Here is a 15,238-nt window from a genome sequence, read left to right on the forward strand (position 1 = left end):
ACTGCAAGTTTATGAAGTTCGGCATGATGTTCAACAAGCCGATCCTCCGGAGATTGTGCATGTGCAGCGGTTAAAACGCTTCATACAAAGGGATCAGGAGTAGTTAATACTGTCTACAGATCTGTCGATGCCTCCTCTTGACATTCCTCCAAATCCCGGCCCATCTACAAGAAAACCCTGACGGCCTTCCATTATTCCGAGAGGAGGGGATGATGTGAGGGCCAAGTGTACAGCTACGATGCCGTATACTAATATTAGTGCAGTGGATTTTGGTAGCCGTCATATTGGTTTCAATCCGGACCACTCGCTCCTGTATATAAGCTAGGGTTTTTGGGCTAATTGATATGCACATTTCTGTATTCCCTTTCCATATTCCATGCACTCACAAAATTTAAATTCAATTTTGTGAATAAATTCAAGTTTTATATGAAATTCAGATCTCTATTGTTACATTCACTAATAATTTTATAGTTATTAAATTACATTTTAAAAAGTAGCAAAGTTTTCCAAAAGATATTGAATTTTTATCAAAACTATAGTTATTAAAAATTAATAAAATTTGACAAAACATATTTTAATAACAATTTTTTTAGTGTTAAGTTGAAGTTTAGAATTATAAACATGTTTATAATTTATAAACACAAGATTAATTCTATATCAAGGAAAATTTATAAATTACAAATACAAAATTAATCTAAATAACCTTTCGAAATAATAAAAACCTGAACTATAAATAAAGAACTATTCATAATCTAAGTTTCTTAAATGTCAAAACCAACAATTCCTAGTATTGGTTTAAAAGCTTAATATATTCTGGCTTCAGGCTTTTTATATCTGCTGGTAAATCATTTCCTGTTGCCTTAGCAAATTTCTCCAAAGCTTGAATAGCCTTGTCTTGAATAGCCTCAATAACTTGCATGTCGAGCTGTTGCGTCTTGAGTTCTTCTAAACCATATCCTCTTCGCAGAATTTCAAGTGGAGACTCCAGCATGTAGACATGAACCAGTAGCGCATAGACAAGCGCAACACCTGCTCCCAAAAATTGCCATCCTCGTGCAATGGGTTGAGCATACCACATACAAACACCATAAAGTGCAGCCCTTACAAGGAGGAGCACGCCCTCGCATCCATACCAATCGTCGAAAGGTACGATTCCTGATGGAGTTGCAAACCCCCAGAACTGTATCGCCTGAAAAGGGAGCACCACCCACAAATTCGTGGTCGCTGTGGAACAGATACCGCTGATGCCAGCAACAAGACAGCCATACGCGATTGCCTTCTTTCGACCCACGGTAGCCAACATTCGCGCTGTTCAAAGTTTCCTCAAGACTACATAAAATAAAACAGGAAAATAAAACTTACCTGAAATGGCACAGGCCACCATAACCGCACAGACTCCCACAAACCGTCTGAATTCAGTATCTAGAGGGGGCAGATATGTATTACCCATCCAGATCCCATATGCGGTGTAGCAGTGACTAACGAGATTCAGAAAGAACTGGCGCCATATAATCCAGTGACGACCAAGCTTCCAACCCTGGTAGATATCAGCAAGATCATACTCACCCTTTGGGGGGTCCAACAATCCCTCCTCCATACCTCTCGCCCGAAATGGCCATTTCAAGACTAGCTTTTTAACATCTTGACCGTTGGATTGGAACGGCCATTATTAGATTCTTTGTAATGGAAAAAACCACCAACAGAGGATATTTATACCCAACATTAGTATCCATGGTTTGATTATTCTGGTATATGAGCTTATTGCTCGCTCTAAGCTACTGCCCCAGGGGAGCTAGGCATTGGCAAGACGACGATGATGAGCGTTCTCTCGCGGGTGGAGCGTAAGAAGGGGCCAGAGGCAATGGAAGCAAGTGACTGCCAGCATGAAGGGATTTGCTGGTCGATTGTCCATCTCTGGCCTGGTGCTGCTTCTGTGTACGCTGGCCTTGCTTTTTATTTCCAACTTCATCGTTGTGGCTTTGCAGATTTGCAATGCAGTTTGGCAGCGAGGATAATGCATGCAACGCTTGTGTTGTCAGAGTAGGATGCTAACACTTTTATCTTTTGCTCTCTCGTCCCTGGTTATGATAAAGAGCAAACAGTTGTTTTTGATGTTGCAGAGGCATTTATGATTCAGAACACTTTATCAAATCGCTTAGCGACAACGTCAAGATTCGTTTCAAACCGGACGTTATGTTGCTGAGCAACCAGATCGTGAGCAGGCTCCGCCACTTTCTCCGATTCTAGATGGGTACGTACTTTCGACTTTCGCACTGACAAGCTTCTCTTAGGTGCCTTGCCATCTTCAAACCGGAAGAACAAGAGATACTATGGAAGTACCGAGAGCAAAACTTTGCCAAGAAGCGCCTCGTCTACAACGAGAGGCGGGAAGTGTCCACCGGAGAAGTCGTCCTCCAGGCAATGGACCTCGACAAATCGACGCGCCTCTACCTCGCAGCAAGAGGTTCAGGCAGCCACTGTAAATCCACACCTGGAGAATCGCACCACTGTCACTGCTCTGGAGGGGCTGGAAGCTGTCCAGGCCGAAGGGAGAGGGCTGCTGGGAGCGGCGGTGGACTACATGGTGTGCTTGCTCTCGAACATAACTTTTTCAACAATCTCCTGGGCCACAGGCTCTACTATGGCTTCCGGTGTCCATCCAGCCTAACAGGAAGGCTCTGGCACCGATCTTTATGGCTCGTGAGAGTGGTGGCGGCGGCGGTGCAGCAAACTTCGATGTAATGGCGAGAGGGTGATGAACAGTGCATCTTAGCAATTGTTAAAAGCCTTTTTAATCATAGTGAAGCTTGCACAACATAAATTATATAGGTAAAGATACATTTTTATTAATTAAATTACTTTTTCTAAAATTTGTTCTTAATGACTCTGATTAAGAATGTTTATACTCTTATTAGTATACTATATATGTTATTAGTAAATTTATGAATTGTACATTTTGCATTTATTAGTCATAACTTCAACAACAAGTTATTTAACAATAAAAGAACTATTTTTTGTATTATATATAAAATTTAATGGCTAAAAATCTGTATTTACAAGTCAATTTTAAACCTTAATTGATAGTTATTCTGTACTATAAAGTATTTTTAGATATGGTAATATGGCTGAAATAAAATAAAAATATTTTTAAACCTAATTTGATTGAACTACTTAAGATTTTTCCAGTGTTAAAAATAAAAATAGTTCTAATATTTATTGGTTTAGTAATTTGGGTTAAAATAGTTTTTAATAAAGCATAACGTTATTTATATATCCAATCAAAAAGTGTTTTTATGTATCTAATGTTATATAATCTGCTTATAGAAAAATTCGTATTATAGTCTACAATTGACTACTTCAATAAATCTTTATTGATAAACAAGTAAAACTATACTAACAATAATTTAAGTAATAAAGCTTTACCTAACTTGTAACTATTTTGTGAAATTATGTTAGTGCTTCTCTTAATAAACATATAAATGACTGAATTATTAGCCAAAATAATAATTTTTTTACTTAACATATGTATATTTTCAGGTTAATTTTAGGCAGTAACTATACAAAATTAACTATAAATTTAGAAATTAAATGACTCTGTCTACGCATGGTGATGAGGCTGGAGGATCTGTTCTTGCTCCATCGCTCACAAATAGGACTGCTTGCGGTATCACATTTGCCATAAGCTTGGATCAAGAATGTCCTATGACATGCGAGCGTGGAGCTGCTGCCTCGATGAAAGATTGCCTGCATTCGCACGAGATTGGTTGAGGGATGCTAGGTGTGATCGAAACATATGACAAAGTTTACGATGCTTGAGAACTATTCTTGCGCAGGAAATACTTGATCTGGAACTTAAATCCCTCTCTTTTTTTTCTCAAGCTTGTGAACACTTCATGCAGGGAGGAATTTCAAATGGAGAGACGATAGTGACGAGAATAGCATTCAAGCTGACGAGGCTCTCAGAAATTTTCTTTCGCCATATTTGATTTTGCTTGCTTGCTTGCTTCTCAAAGAAATTCCAAAAGAAAGTACTGAGCTGCGAGCTTGTGCTCGTGATGATCATGTGTCGAGGTAATTTCCAAGAAACTGTTCTCCTTTCGTGGATCTCGTGAATGCGATCGATTTTTTACAGCTCGAGGGGATGGTGGCCTTGGTTCTGGCGGATCAGATCCTGCAAAATTACACCCAGTGCCAATTTCTCCCTCTTTGCAAAGCTCCAGCTCCAATCCACCGGCAGCCCATGCGTGATCGTGTAAGTTGAAATTTAGCGCCAGCTTTAAGGGGCATGAAGGCTCGGCCAGTGCTAATTTGCGGTCATCTGTGCGTGGAAAAGGGTTCCGGAAAGCAGCGTCAGTCCATCTCGTCATGGAGCTGTGCACCAGCGGGATTCACGTGGAGAACAAGATGGGAGTCACTGCTCTTCTGTATCAATTTTAATAAGTATTTAACCTTGATTATAAACGAAATAGAGAAAAACAATTCTAAAGTATCATGAATGTTCTAGGAATTCGATATCTTAAACAATACAAAACAGTATTTTAACATATCATTCGACCATTTTCTGCTCTTAGAATGTCATTTAAGATAAAGTTTGAAAGTCGTTGGTCACCTTGAAAATCATAGCAAAGAGCACTTAGTTTAACTGTCTTGTCTGGTGAAATTGGGATGTTAGCACCTTCACAGCTCCATTGAAATTTAGCACCTCTTATAAGATTGCCATTATTATTTCCAATGCAATTGTTAAGAACAATAGGTGATATTTTGTTTTTGAAACGTGCACATGTAGCTTCAAGCTGTCATCCTTTGGACTCATCATTCACATCAAGCTGTTCAATTTTTATGGTCTCAATATCACATTATCAGTAAAGTCTGCTATAGCCTAGTGAATTTGTATTAGTAAGTACAAAAAGAAAATAGAAATTTAAGGTTTACCAATGAGAAAGAGACCAACACAAACACAAATTAAGAAATAAAAGTATAAGTAGCCATGAAATGAAAAAAAATTTTTTTTTATGTATGTTTCTGATTTATCATCAATTTATATAGTGAATCAATCAAAAGAAAAGAAAATACAGAACAATTTGAAATTATTTGGCTGTGCATGCATTTTCAAAACTTTATCCTTTTAATTTCAATCTCTTTTTGAATTTAAGCAATATAAAACAAATATTCAAATATCTTCTCGACTAAACCTTGGACCAGGACAGTGTGCTGCCTTCTGAGTCTTGTTGTTTTGTCAAGAACAGTTTTGGGTTTGTTCGTTCGTCCTCGATGGCTGGAGGATCTCTCCTTTCTCCAACGCTCACAAACAGGCAGATCGATTAATACCATTCCAGTTTTGCTGGCTTGCATCACGGCCGCCAGTAGAGGTTTGATATTTGGACATGACACTGGAATCTCAAGTACAGAAGACGCTTCAACGCTTAGCAAGTTCTATAAGATCGCCATGGACGATTTTCTCATCAGTTTTTCTATGTCCGCAAGCACGCTGCCCCCGAGAACAATTACTGTAAGTATGACAACCAGGGTCTCCAGGCATTCAAGTCCTCGCTCTATCTCGCAGCTCTCTTTGCGAGCTTTGGAGAGTACGTGACGAGCAACAAGGGGCGATGCCCAACAATGCTAATTGGTGGCCTCAGCTTTCTCATTGGAGGGGCTCTCCATGCTGCCGCAGAGAATTTGGTGATGCTTACCAAAAGTTCTTATTAGGTAAGCTTGATATATGTTCTTGGTTTGTTTACTAAATATTTGGCAGTCAGTACCACTCTACCTGTCAGAGATGGCACCACCAAAACTTCGCGGTGATCTCAACATAATGTTCCAGCAAGCCGTCAACTTTGGGGTCTTGTGTGCCAATCTCATCAATTATGGCACCGCTAATCTCCAGCTCTGGGGAAGGAGGCTCTCGCTCGGCCTTGCGGCAGTCCCAGCATCACTCCTCACTTTTTGCGGCCATTTTCCTCTCCGACACTCCAAACAGAGGCCATCTCGAGCAAGGCAAATCACTCCTCCAGAGCCTCAGCTTGCAATGGCCGTGCTCATCCCATACTGTCAGCAAGTCACAGGCATCAACTACGCTCTTGTTCTGTTCCAGTCGATTGGGTTCCACACAATGCCTCGCTCTACTCGGGAGTGATCACCGTCATGATCAATGATTTTCAAAGTGGCCACTAGAATTATTTTAGCTAGTTCGAGTTCAAGGGGAACGAAGAGCTCAAAGAGATTCGCAGTAGGCGTTCACATGATTTCTTTCGCGTGGTCTTGAGTTGCCTGGTTCCCAGCGAAGTCTTTTCTCTTGAGATCTGCTGACCAGTGCAGTAAACATGGATGACGCTCTTCGTGCATTTCTTCTTGCCTGAGACGAAGAAAATCCTAATCGAGGAGATGCGGCAGGAGTGGAGCAAGCACTGGTACCAAGATGATTCCAAGTTCTCTTGGAGCTGGTTGTCGTCAAAGAGGAATACGCCGCAATTCATCCCAGGATCTCGTTTAAAATCTTGTACTTGAAGCTGAAAATAGTATCTCATTGGGTAAGGGGAAATTTTAGGGTACCCTATTGAGCAGGGATTGTTGAGCCCTGCGATCAAGATTACCTTTGTCATGGCTTCACTGCAGCTATCATACATTGGCCACCTCAGCTATCTGAAGAGGTATCTGAAACGATTGGAACCTTTGCTTTCTTAGCCAGTTTTTTTCTCTTCTTTTCCTAGAGACTTACAAGGGTGTCCATGTAGTTATGTTTTCTTTGGTGGAAAGAAAACGTACACATACGGTTTTCTTGTTGGGGGCATCTGTTCCATAACGAGCATGCTGGTGATATCATGCTGCTGCTGGTTTTCCAACAATGAGCTTGTGTTGATAAACAGCTGCTGAGGTCACGATCCTATAAATTCAAGCATATCCTTTTCTTTTTTCAAACCAAGAATGTAGACAGCATCAGTAGAAAAAAAAATGACCATGGCCTGAGATGAAGCAACGCGGTTGTTCATTTGCCGACGTTCTCTCATTATAAACTAACAAGATACATGAATTATTCGATTCTTCCACCCGAACGGGCCGTCGCCACCTTCCTCCAAAGCCCTGACGTTCATGCTGGTATTCGCTGGGCACCCCTCGCCCGAGAAGCACTCCGGCCAGGGATTCGTGAAGACGACTCGGGATTCACCGGGCGGGGAGACGTCCCCTCTCACCATGGCCTCGAAGTTAGCGTCGCCGCCGCCGCCACCACTCTCGCGAGCCATAAAGATCGGTGCCAGAGCCTTCCTGTTGGGCTGGATGGACGCCCGGAAGCCGTAGTAGAGCCTGTGGCCCAGGAGCAAAGTTGCTAAGACCGTCGTAAGTTGGCATGAAGATGTCCGAGAGCAAGCACACCATGTAGTCCACCGCCGGTCCCAGCCCCCTCGGCCTGAACAGCTTCCAGCCCCTCCGGAGCAGCGACGGTGGTGCGATTCTCTAGGTGAGGATACAGTGGCTGCATGAACGTCTTGCCTCGAAAGATGTCGCCCGCTGCGAGGTAGAGGCGCGTCGAGTTGTCGAGGCCCATTGCCTGGAGGATGAGCCTACTTCTTCCGGTGTCAAGGGACAGTTCCCGATCAAGCGCCTCTCGTTGTAGACGAGGCGCTTCTTGGCAAAGTTTTGCTCGCGGTACTTTCATAGTATCTCCTGTTCTTCCGGTTTGAAGATGGCGAGGCACCTAAGAGAAGCTTGTCAGTGGAGGAAGAATGCAAAAGTCGAAAGTACGTACCCAGGGAGCATATCCATCTCATATCGGAGGTGGATCGACATGAAGTGGCCTTCAGCGCGGAGCCTGCTGCATCACGTCCGGTTTGAAACGAATCTTGACGTCTGCAACATCAAAAAAAACTATTTGCTCTTTATCATAACCAGGGACGAGAAAGCAAAAGATAAAAGGACCTTTTATCGTTCCACAGAGAGTATCCTACTTGGGCTTAACCAGCAGCGGAGACATTCTACTTTCCTTGCTTTTTATTTCCAGCTTCATCAGTGTGGCTATGCAGATTTGCAATGCAGTTTTGGCAGCGAGGATAATGAATGTAATGCTTGTGTTGCCGGCCATTGTAACGAACGACGAGATCGCCATTGCCTTCCTTGGGAGTGGCTGCAAGATAGTTCACTAAGTTACATAGGAAGAAGAGAAAGATATGAGAAAAACACTCGACAATTACTTACGCGGCAAAAAAGATCGGGACGGCCTCCAGCCAGAAGAAGAAGCTGCCAGAAAAAGAGAACAAAAAAAGGAGACAAACACGTATAAACGAGGAGCAAGGAAATGTTGACGAATGCTTACATGCGAGTGAACGATGAGCCGCAATTGCGAGATGGACAATCGACCAGCAAATCCCTTCCACTTCAATCACAGACCTCCACTTCCTGTGCCACCAACGCGTGCTGGACGGCTGCCATCGGTAGCCTGGGCGATGCTCAGCATGGCCTCGGGATCCAAATCCAAAAGGGTGCACTGGAACGCCCTCGCTACCACTATCACCGGAAGAACTTCGCATGATGCTCGACACGGGGTTAATGTTCTTGCGTGGAGAAAATCGACTCCCGCCTTTAGCCCGGACGGATCTCAGTTCCTCCCCGGCTCACTGCACTGATTGCCGCAGCTCGACCGGCGTGTCTCATCCTCTTGACTTTGGGCTCGGCCGATCACGAGGCGGTCCTGCTGTTGCAAATTCCGGATCACAACCAGATCGACCGGGCATTGTCCCAATCACTAGCCAGCCTAGCTCCTGGCCGAGATGGAAGATCTCGTCTTCCTCGAGCGTGAGATCCATCCTGCTTACCTCGGATTTTCTCAGACCCTGCCGCCATAGCTCCTGGAAACTATGACCTAATCGAAGAGAGCGTGTGGACGAAATTTTTGAAACTTATTCGTTATTTTGGACGATCTATATGCGCCAGTCAAGAGAAGCCACCGACCCACATGAAATATTTTCAAGATGGTAGGACTATCTAGGACTATTTGTTGACCGATATTTATATCTACTACTCTAAGCCAAATCTCTTATAACTGGATTGCAAATTGTTATTTGTACAGGTGCCCAAATCATAGAAGAATATCTCAATGAATCTCCTCTCTTTACCATAATACATCTTTAATTATTTCTAATGTTTGAATAAGTCAGGATAATAAGATAAAAAAGGGCTTTACAATCAAGTGATCACCCTTTTAGCCAATTGGCTTAAGGTGTAAAGGATAAAATCTTAACATTGGCATGAGTGGGTAGAAATATTCATCATGGTGAAGGTTTAGTAAAACCATGGTGACTGTAAGGTGGTTTATGATTGCAAACTATCATTCCTTGCCAAGGGGAAGATTATTAGGCATCAGGTCAGAGTCATAAATTGCTGGATATGTAAATTTTTTCTCACCCTACATTATGAAAATCTTTGTATCATAAATTGCTGGATATATAAATTTTTTCTCACTTATGAAAATCTTTGTATCCAGGGAAATTATGAAAGTCTCTTTTTCTTACAACTAATTCTTCATTTCAAACTTGACCATTTGAAATCTCCTCTCACCTTTTTATCTATTCACTGCCACCTTTGACTCCTCATATCCCTCTACTTCTAAAGTTCATATACTTTTTTCCTCTAGTTTTGGAATTTTCATGATTCTTTTGTGGCTCATAATAATCTCCACAATCATTAATGCTACTTATTTCCTCAATAATTGACGCTCTATTAGCAGAATCCCAAACACTTATCTGGGCTTTTTCTTATTCAATCCTTTTTTCCAAATAGCTCCTACTTTCATCCTTATCATATTTTCTCCTAATTTACAACCTTATTTATACCATAAAGGAATCTGTCTTACTTCATCTCTTCATAAAGAGGGTATTACTTTATTTTAACCCTACATTGATTTTTTATCTCCACCATGCTAAGAAAATCCTAATAGAAGGATGGAAATATTATATTATATGTTCACCTATTCCTCCTTCTATATTTATTTTAATCTCTTGGTCACAAAATTTACATGTTTCCTCTCTTCATCCTTTAACCACTTTTTATCTTTTTTCCTTCATCTTTTAACCATTCTTTCTTTTTTTTCTTTTTCCTTATCTCTCTTCTTCCTCTCTTTATCCTTTAACCACTCTTTATTTCTCTTCATTTTTTAACCATTCTTTCTTTCTTTCTTTTTCTTTCTCTCTTCCTCTTCATCCTTTAACCACTCTTTATCTCTCTTCCCTCATCCTTAACCATTCTTTCTTTCTATTTTTTTTCTTTCCTAACCTCACAAGAGGAAGGATGTTAAATGCTTAATATATATGATTTTGAAGTTGGGTAAAAATATACTTTGCTCAAGCATATATTATATTTTAAGTAGCCACTAATTAATGGGAATCGAACTAATACCCCTGGCTCTAATACCATATGTAGTGCACCCTACCTTTCTCCTTTTAAGTTAACTAGAAAATTTTAAACCAACTAAAAAAAAGACAATTACTTAATAAAAAAGCCCTTAATGGTTATTTTATCTCTATATATATATTCCCCAAAGCTACAGTGGTTATTTAAAGTATCTGCATTAGGTTCTTGAAATAATCCCTACCAATCCTTTATAAAACTACTTTGATATTACTACAAAACACTCTAAATGCCTTATCTTAGTCTGTTATAAATCCTCACACTATATATTCCTTGATTCTCTTATGAATTAAATGCTAATATAACCCAAATTCAAGCTAAAATCATATGCTGTGATGTATGTTGCCTCTACGTAACTAATATAACAACATTTTCGACAATTTTCTTTTGATTTACCAATTCCATTGCCCTACTCACCTTAGGAATTTTGTTTCATAAAAGCAATTTTAGATTTCAAACTCAACCACCTGAGTCACCACTTTGCATATGAGTCATATAGTATATTTTTATATGATCCCTCAATTGAATCTTCAATTCTTCCATGAAATATTATTTTATGTGCCAATCAATGATAATGGATGGCTCTAATTGCATTGCAAGTTGACTTAGGGTATTAGCGAAAGTCCAAAATAGTCTCATTGTCCTTCTGAATCCTTGTTATAAACTCATGTAAAAGTCTTTGCCTATTTAAATTAAGGAACTAATTCCTAAACTTTTACTCAAACCAACTAAGTACAATTTTACATCCCTCTAGATAACCCAAGAATTATTCCTTTAAGGAATTTTATTAGATTTCAGCTAGTCTAATGGACATTGCACTTCTAGCTTATAATAGTGTTTTGTTATAAAGGTCACCAACAAATTTTGATTTTTATCTAGTTTACTATCTCCCTTAAAGTTAGGCAATTTAAACTTGCTAAAGATAATGGCATTTTATTCACATGCAACAAAACCTTTTAAATTTCTAAACATCTTAGGAGGGTGAATGACTGGTCCTTTGTAAACAAACATTTCAAACATAAAACTATAAGTAGCCATGATATAAAAATCTTTCTTTTAGTGAACATTTTTATATCCAATTGATTCAGTTTTTTGCGCCCCAACCAAAATAAATACTCCCTTGTTAAGGGGTTTAGAAACAGCCCTCAAGTCCCCTTAACCCCCTTAGTCACAAACTATTTAATCACTAAGGCAAATATTTCTTTTTTTAATTATATCCTTTCTTCATATGCTTTTGTTTTTTTGACATTCTTATTATTGGAACTTTCCAAATAAATTGATTATGATTTTTTGGCCTCCACAATCATTGCATCTACCTTAATAACCAAATTTCAAAAAACCCCCATGATTCTAACCATTTCCACTTCAAAGTACTTTTTATTGTAACATTGTAAAATTGTTTCATCTAGAATCCATACCCTTTTCTTCTATTAAGATTTTTACTTTTGTGAATAAAGTAAAATCATTATGTAGTGGCTCCTCTTGATTGAGGAACTCAATGGGTTATTATTTCTTTACTTGGAACTCTTATTGACTTTATGCTTTTACATTATTATAAAAGCTCGTAATATAATTTGGTAGAATATTAGCTGGTGACATATGCCAGCTAAGTGAATTGAACAATTTCCCCTTTTTGGATGGTACAAACTACAAGAGTTTACATTCATGATTGAGTTATCAAGTATATATATTCCCATTTATTTATTCTTTTTATAATTTTCAAAATTTTTTATTTCTCTCATTATCATGTAATGATTAATTGCATATTTCTGATTTATTACAATTAATTGATGGATAAGGTGGTTGTTTAGAATTTAAATATGTTTGGCCTTTTTTGGGAGCTATTCTACACTCTCCAAGCTCACACAGTGCTTAACAATATCAACTATCTAATTTACATTCATTATTTGTTTCTATTTGTATATTCAAACTTTGAAAACAATTGAAATCATATTCTAATTAATGAGACTACATTAAGAAGTTTTCAAAAAAAATTAATACCATAATTTTTAGTGTTGAAATAAAGGTAGAGCAAGAAATTGAGCAACCCATTTTCTAGGATGTGAAAAATTTTCCTCCCCCAACCAATCCCTAAGCATGCATAATAAGTAAGGTTTAAATTCTCAATTACTAAATGTTATTGATTAAATGTTATCCTAGAAAGATTTAGGACTTCAAGAGGAGGTAACTAGATTCCTTTATTTTCTTTCTTTGCTACATAAAATAAATTTCTAAAGTAAGCTATTGGTATTTATTTACTCATACAGCATTTTATTAATTATTATATTTTCATCATAATAAAGAGCATATAAACCAATAGCGTCGAGGTTTTAAAACTTACATACATATAAGATTTATTAATTATTTTCTCATCAAATTTTATATTGACTCTCTTAAATCCTTTACAATGAATAAATGGAGAATGAAGAATATAAGCTGTTGGTAATGCTAGTATTTATTTAATCATAAATTTTTTCTCTTTTATTTTATAAATCTCTCATAATGAACAAAAGGAGGATGAACTTATAAGCTTGCCATGATGACACTTAACACTTGAGGATATAAATTTTGACACTCATATACTAATAAAGTAGCCAGTTATTCTAAACATAAAGATTCATATTTAATGTTTTCTTTTGTAAATCCTTTATAATGAGCAAATGGAGAATGCATCTGAGTAGTAAAAGAATGAATAAAAATGTTATTTATAAATAAATTTATAATAGATTTTATACTTATTATTTATTAAAATTTTATACAAGTGAAAAACAATGCATACTAATAATTCAAGATGGTATGTATTGACCTCACACTCATTGAAGAATTATTATTTCTCATTATTATCTATGTCTTATGCATTCACCAATAGAAGCTAAACAAAACAAAAAAATCTAGCTAAACATTTTATACAAATAAAAAAATGCAATACACTATTTTTGCATATCTTAAGTGGTTAGCCATGCTTTCAAGTAATATCTTTATTATACATTTAAAAACTCTATAACATTAAAATATATTTGGATTTCATTTAGACTTATTCTACCCTTTTCACATTTCACATAATGACAATTTTAGAATGTTAGTTATCTTGTTTACATCCATTGTTATTTTTTCTCCACACCCTCAAAACAATTGAAGTTATGTTTCAATTGCGTTACAAAGTTTTCAAGAAAAATACTAAAACCTTAACTTTTATTACTAAGATAAAAACAAAATAAAAAATTGAGTAGCCCCTTCTCCAAAATGTGGAGAACCCTTCTCCCTCACTAAATACCTAGGTATATATAGTAATAAAGTTTAAATTTATATTTGCCAAAAGCTACAGTAAATTCAAAAGGATTAATGCTAAAAAGATTTAAAGGTTCAGGAAGAAATAGCTATATTTTTTATTTCTTTTTTTGGCCAAGAAAAATTATTTTTTAAGGTAAACTATTGGCTTTTATTTACTCACAAATTTTCTTAGTCACTCTTCTGTTTGAAAATCCTTCACAATAAGTAGTATTAAGAATAATAAAGTTGAAACAATAAAACTTACATAATAGTAAGTTTTATTAATTATTTTATTATGAAGCTTTATATTCATTTTTGTAAATCCTTCATAATGAACAAATAAAGAATAAAAAATATAAGTTGTTGGTAATACTAATTTTTATTTAATCACATATTTTTATAATTTTATTTTTTACATCTTTTATAATGAGTAATGGAGGATGAGCCCTTAAGACAAAGGCTTTAATACTTACATGCTAAAAAAGTAGCTAATTATTTTACTCACAAGGCTTTATATTTAACTTATTTTTTTTATCTCTTTCATGATGAACAAATGGAGAATACTTTTAAGTAGCAAAAGAATGAATGAAAATGTTATTTGTAAGTTTTATACTCACTGTTGATTGAGATTCTATAGGTGAAAAATAGTCTACGCTAGTATCTCAAAATAGTATATATTGATTTTACCTTCATTGTGCAATTTTTATATCTTATTATTGTTTATATTTTTTACATTTACAAGTAGGAGTTAAAAAAAATGAAAAGATTAGTTATACTTTTCATATATTATATTTAAAAACCTCCATAACATTAAAATATATTTAGATTCATTATGGAGCTATTTTACATTTTCCACAACTGACATAATAATAATTTAAAAATGTTAGATATTTAGGCTGCATTCATTATTGTTTTTATACTTGTGTCATGCAAACTTTGTAAACTTTGCAAGGAGGTAACTACATTTTTTTATTTCCTTTTTTTATTACAAAAAAATGATTCCGAAGTAAGTTATTTATTTATAAATTTTTTTATTCACTCTTTTGTTTTGTAAATCCTTCACAATGAGTGATGTTTATATTAGCTTTGAGAGTTATATGTAGTAAGTTTTGTTAGTTATTTGGTCACAAAACTTTATATCCACTTTCCTAAATCCTTAGTGAAGAATAAAAGTGAATTATATACTAGTAAATTATATTATGTTACAAAACTTTATTTTCACTTTTGTAAATTCCTAATGAAGAATAAACAATAAAATTTTTTAAAAATATTATTTTTTAATCATAAAGTTTTAAACTATTTTGTTTTGTAAATCTTTCATTATAAGCGAGGGGAGGATAAACCCCTAACATTTCAAGACAAAAGACCAAGTAAGAATTTAGTGAACTACAAGAAAACTAAATAAAAATTATTTAACAAAATTATTTAGTAAAATTAAATTTTTATCAAAACCATTAAAAACCAAGTGCATTCTCACTAGCACTTATAATCTAATTAAAAATATTCCAAAAACACTTTTAACTTATTTTAAACATTATTAATCACTTCAAAAAAAGAGAAATCCCTAGCC

The 15,238-nt window shown here is 36.5% G+C and overlaps 1 protein-coding gene and 2 pseudogenes across 1 annotated transcript; 1 reads left to right on the top strand and 2 right to left on the bottom strand.

Moving 5' to 3' along the window:
- Positions 1 to 4,365: 4,365 nt before the first annotated feature.
- Positions 4,366 to 6,136, top strand: LOC112347465 (annotated as a pseudogene).
- Positions 6,137 to 6,963: 827 nt separating this feature from the next.
- LOC112347466 lies at positions 6,964 to 7,969 on the bottom strand (annotated as a pseudogene).
- Positions 7,864 to 8,855, bottom strand: LOC9637789. Its single transcript, XM_024678202.1, has 3 exons — positions 8,309 to 8,855; positions 8,191 to 8,232; positions 7,864 to 8,119 (listed from the first exon to the last, which is right to left on the bottom strand). The coding sequence occupies exons 1-3, from the start codon at positions 8,520 to 8,522 to the stop codon at positions 7,971 to 7,973; spliced, it is 405 nt and encodes a 134-aa protein (XP_024533970.1). The 5' UTR covers positions 8,523 to 8,855; the 3' UTR covers positions 7,864 to 7,970.
- Between the last annotated feature and the right edge of the window lie 6,383 nt (positions 8,856 to 15,238).

Source organism: Selaginella moellendorffii, unplaced genomic scaffold (genome assembly GCF_000143415.4).
Source record: "Selaginella moellendorffii unplaced genomic scaffold, v1.0 SELMOscaffold_21, whole genome shotgun sequence".
Classification (NCBI taxonomy): domain Eukaryota; kingdom Viridiplantae; phylum Streptophyta; class Lycopodiopsida; order Selaginellales; family Selaginellaceae; genus Selaginella; species Selaginella moellendorffii.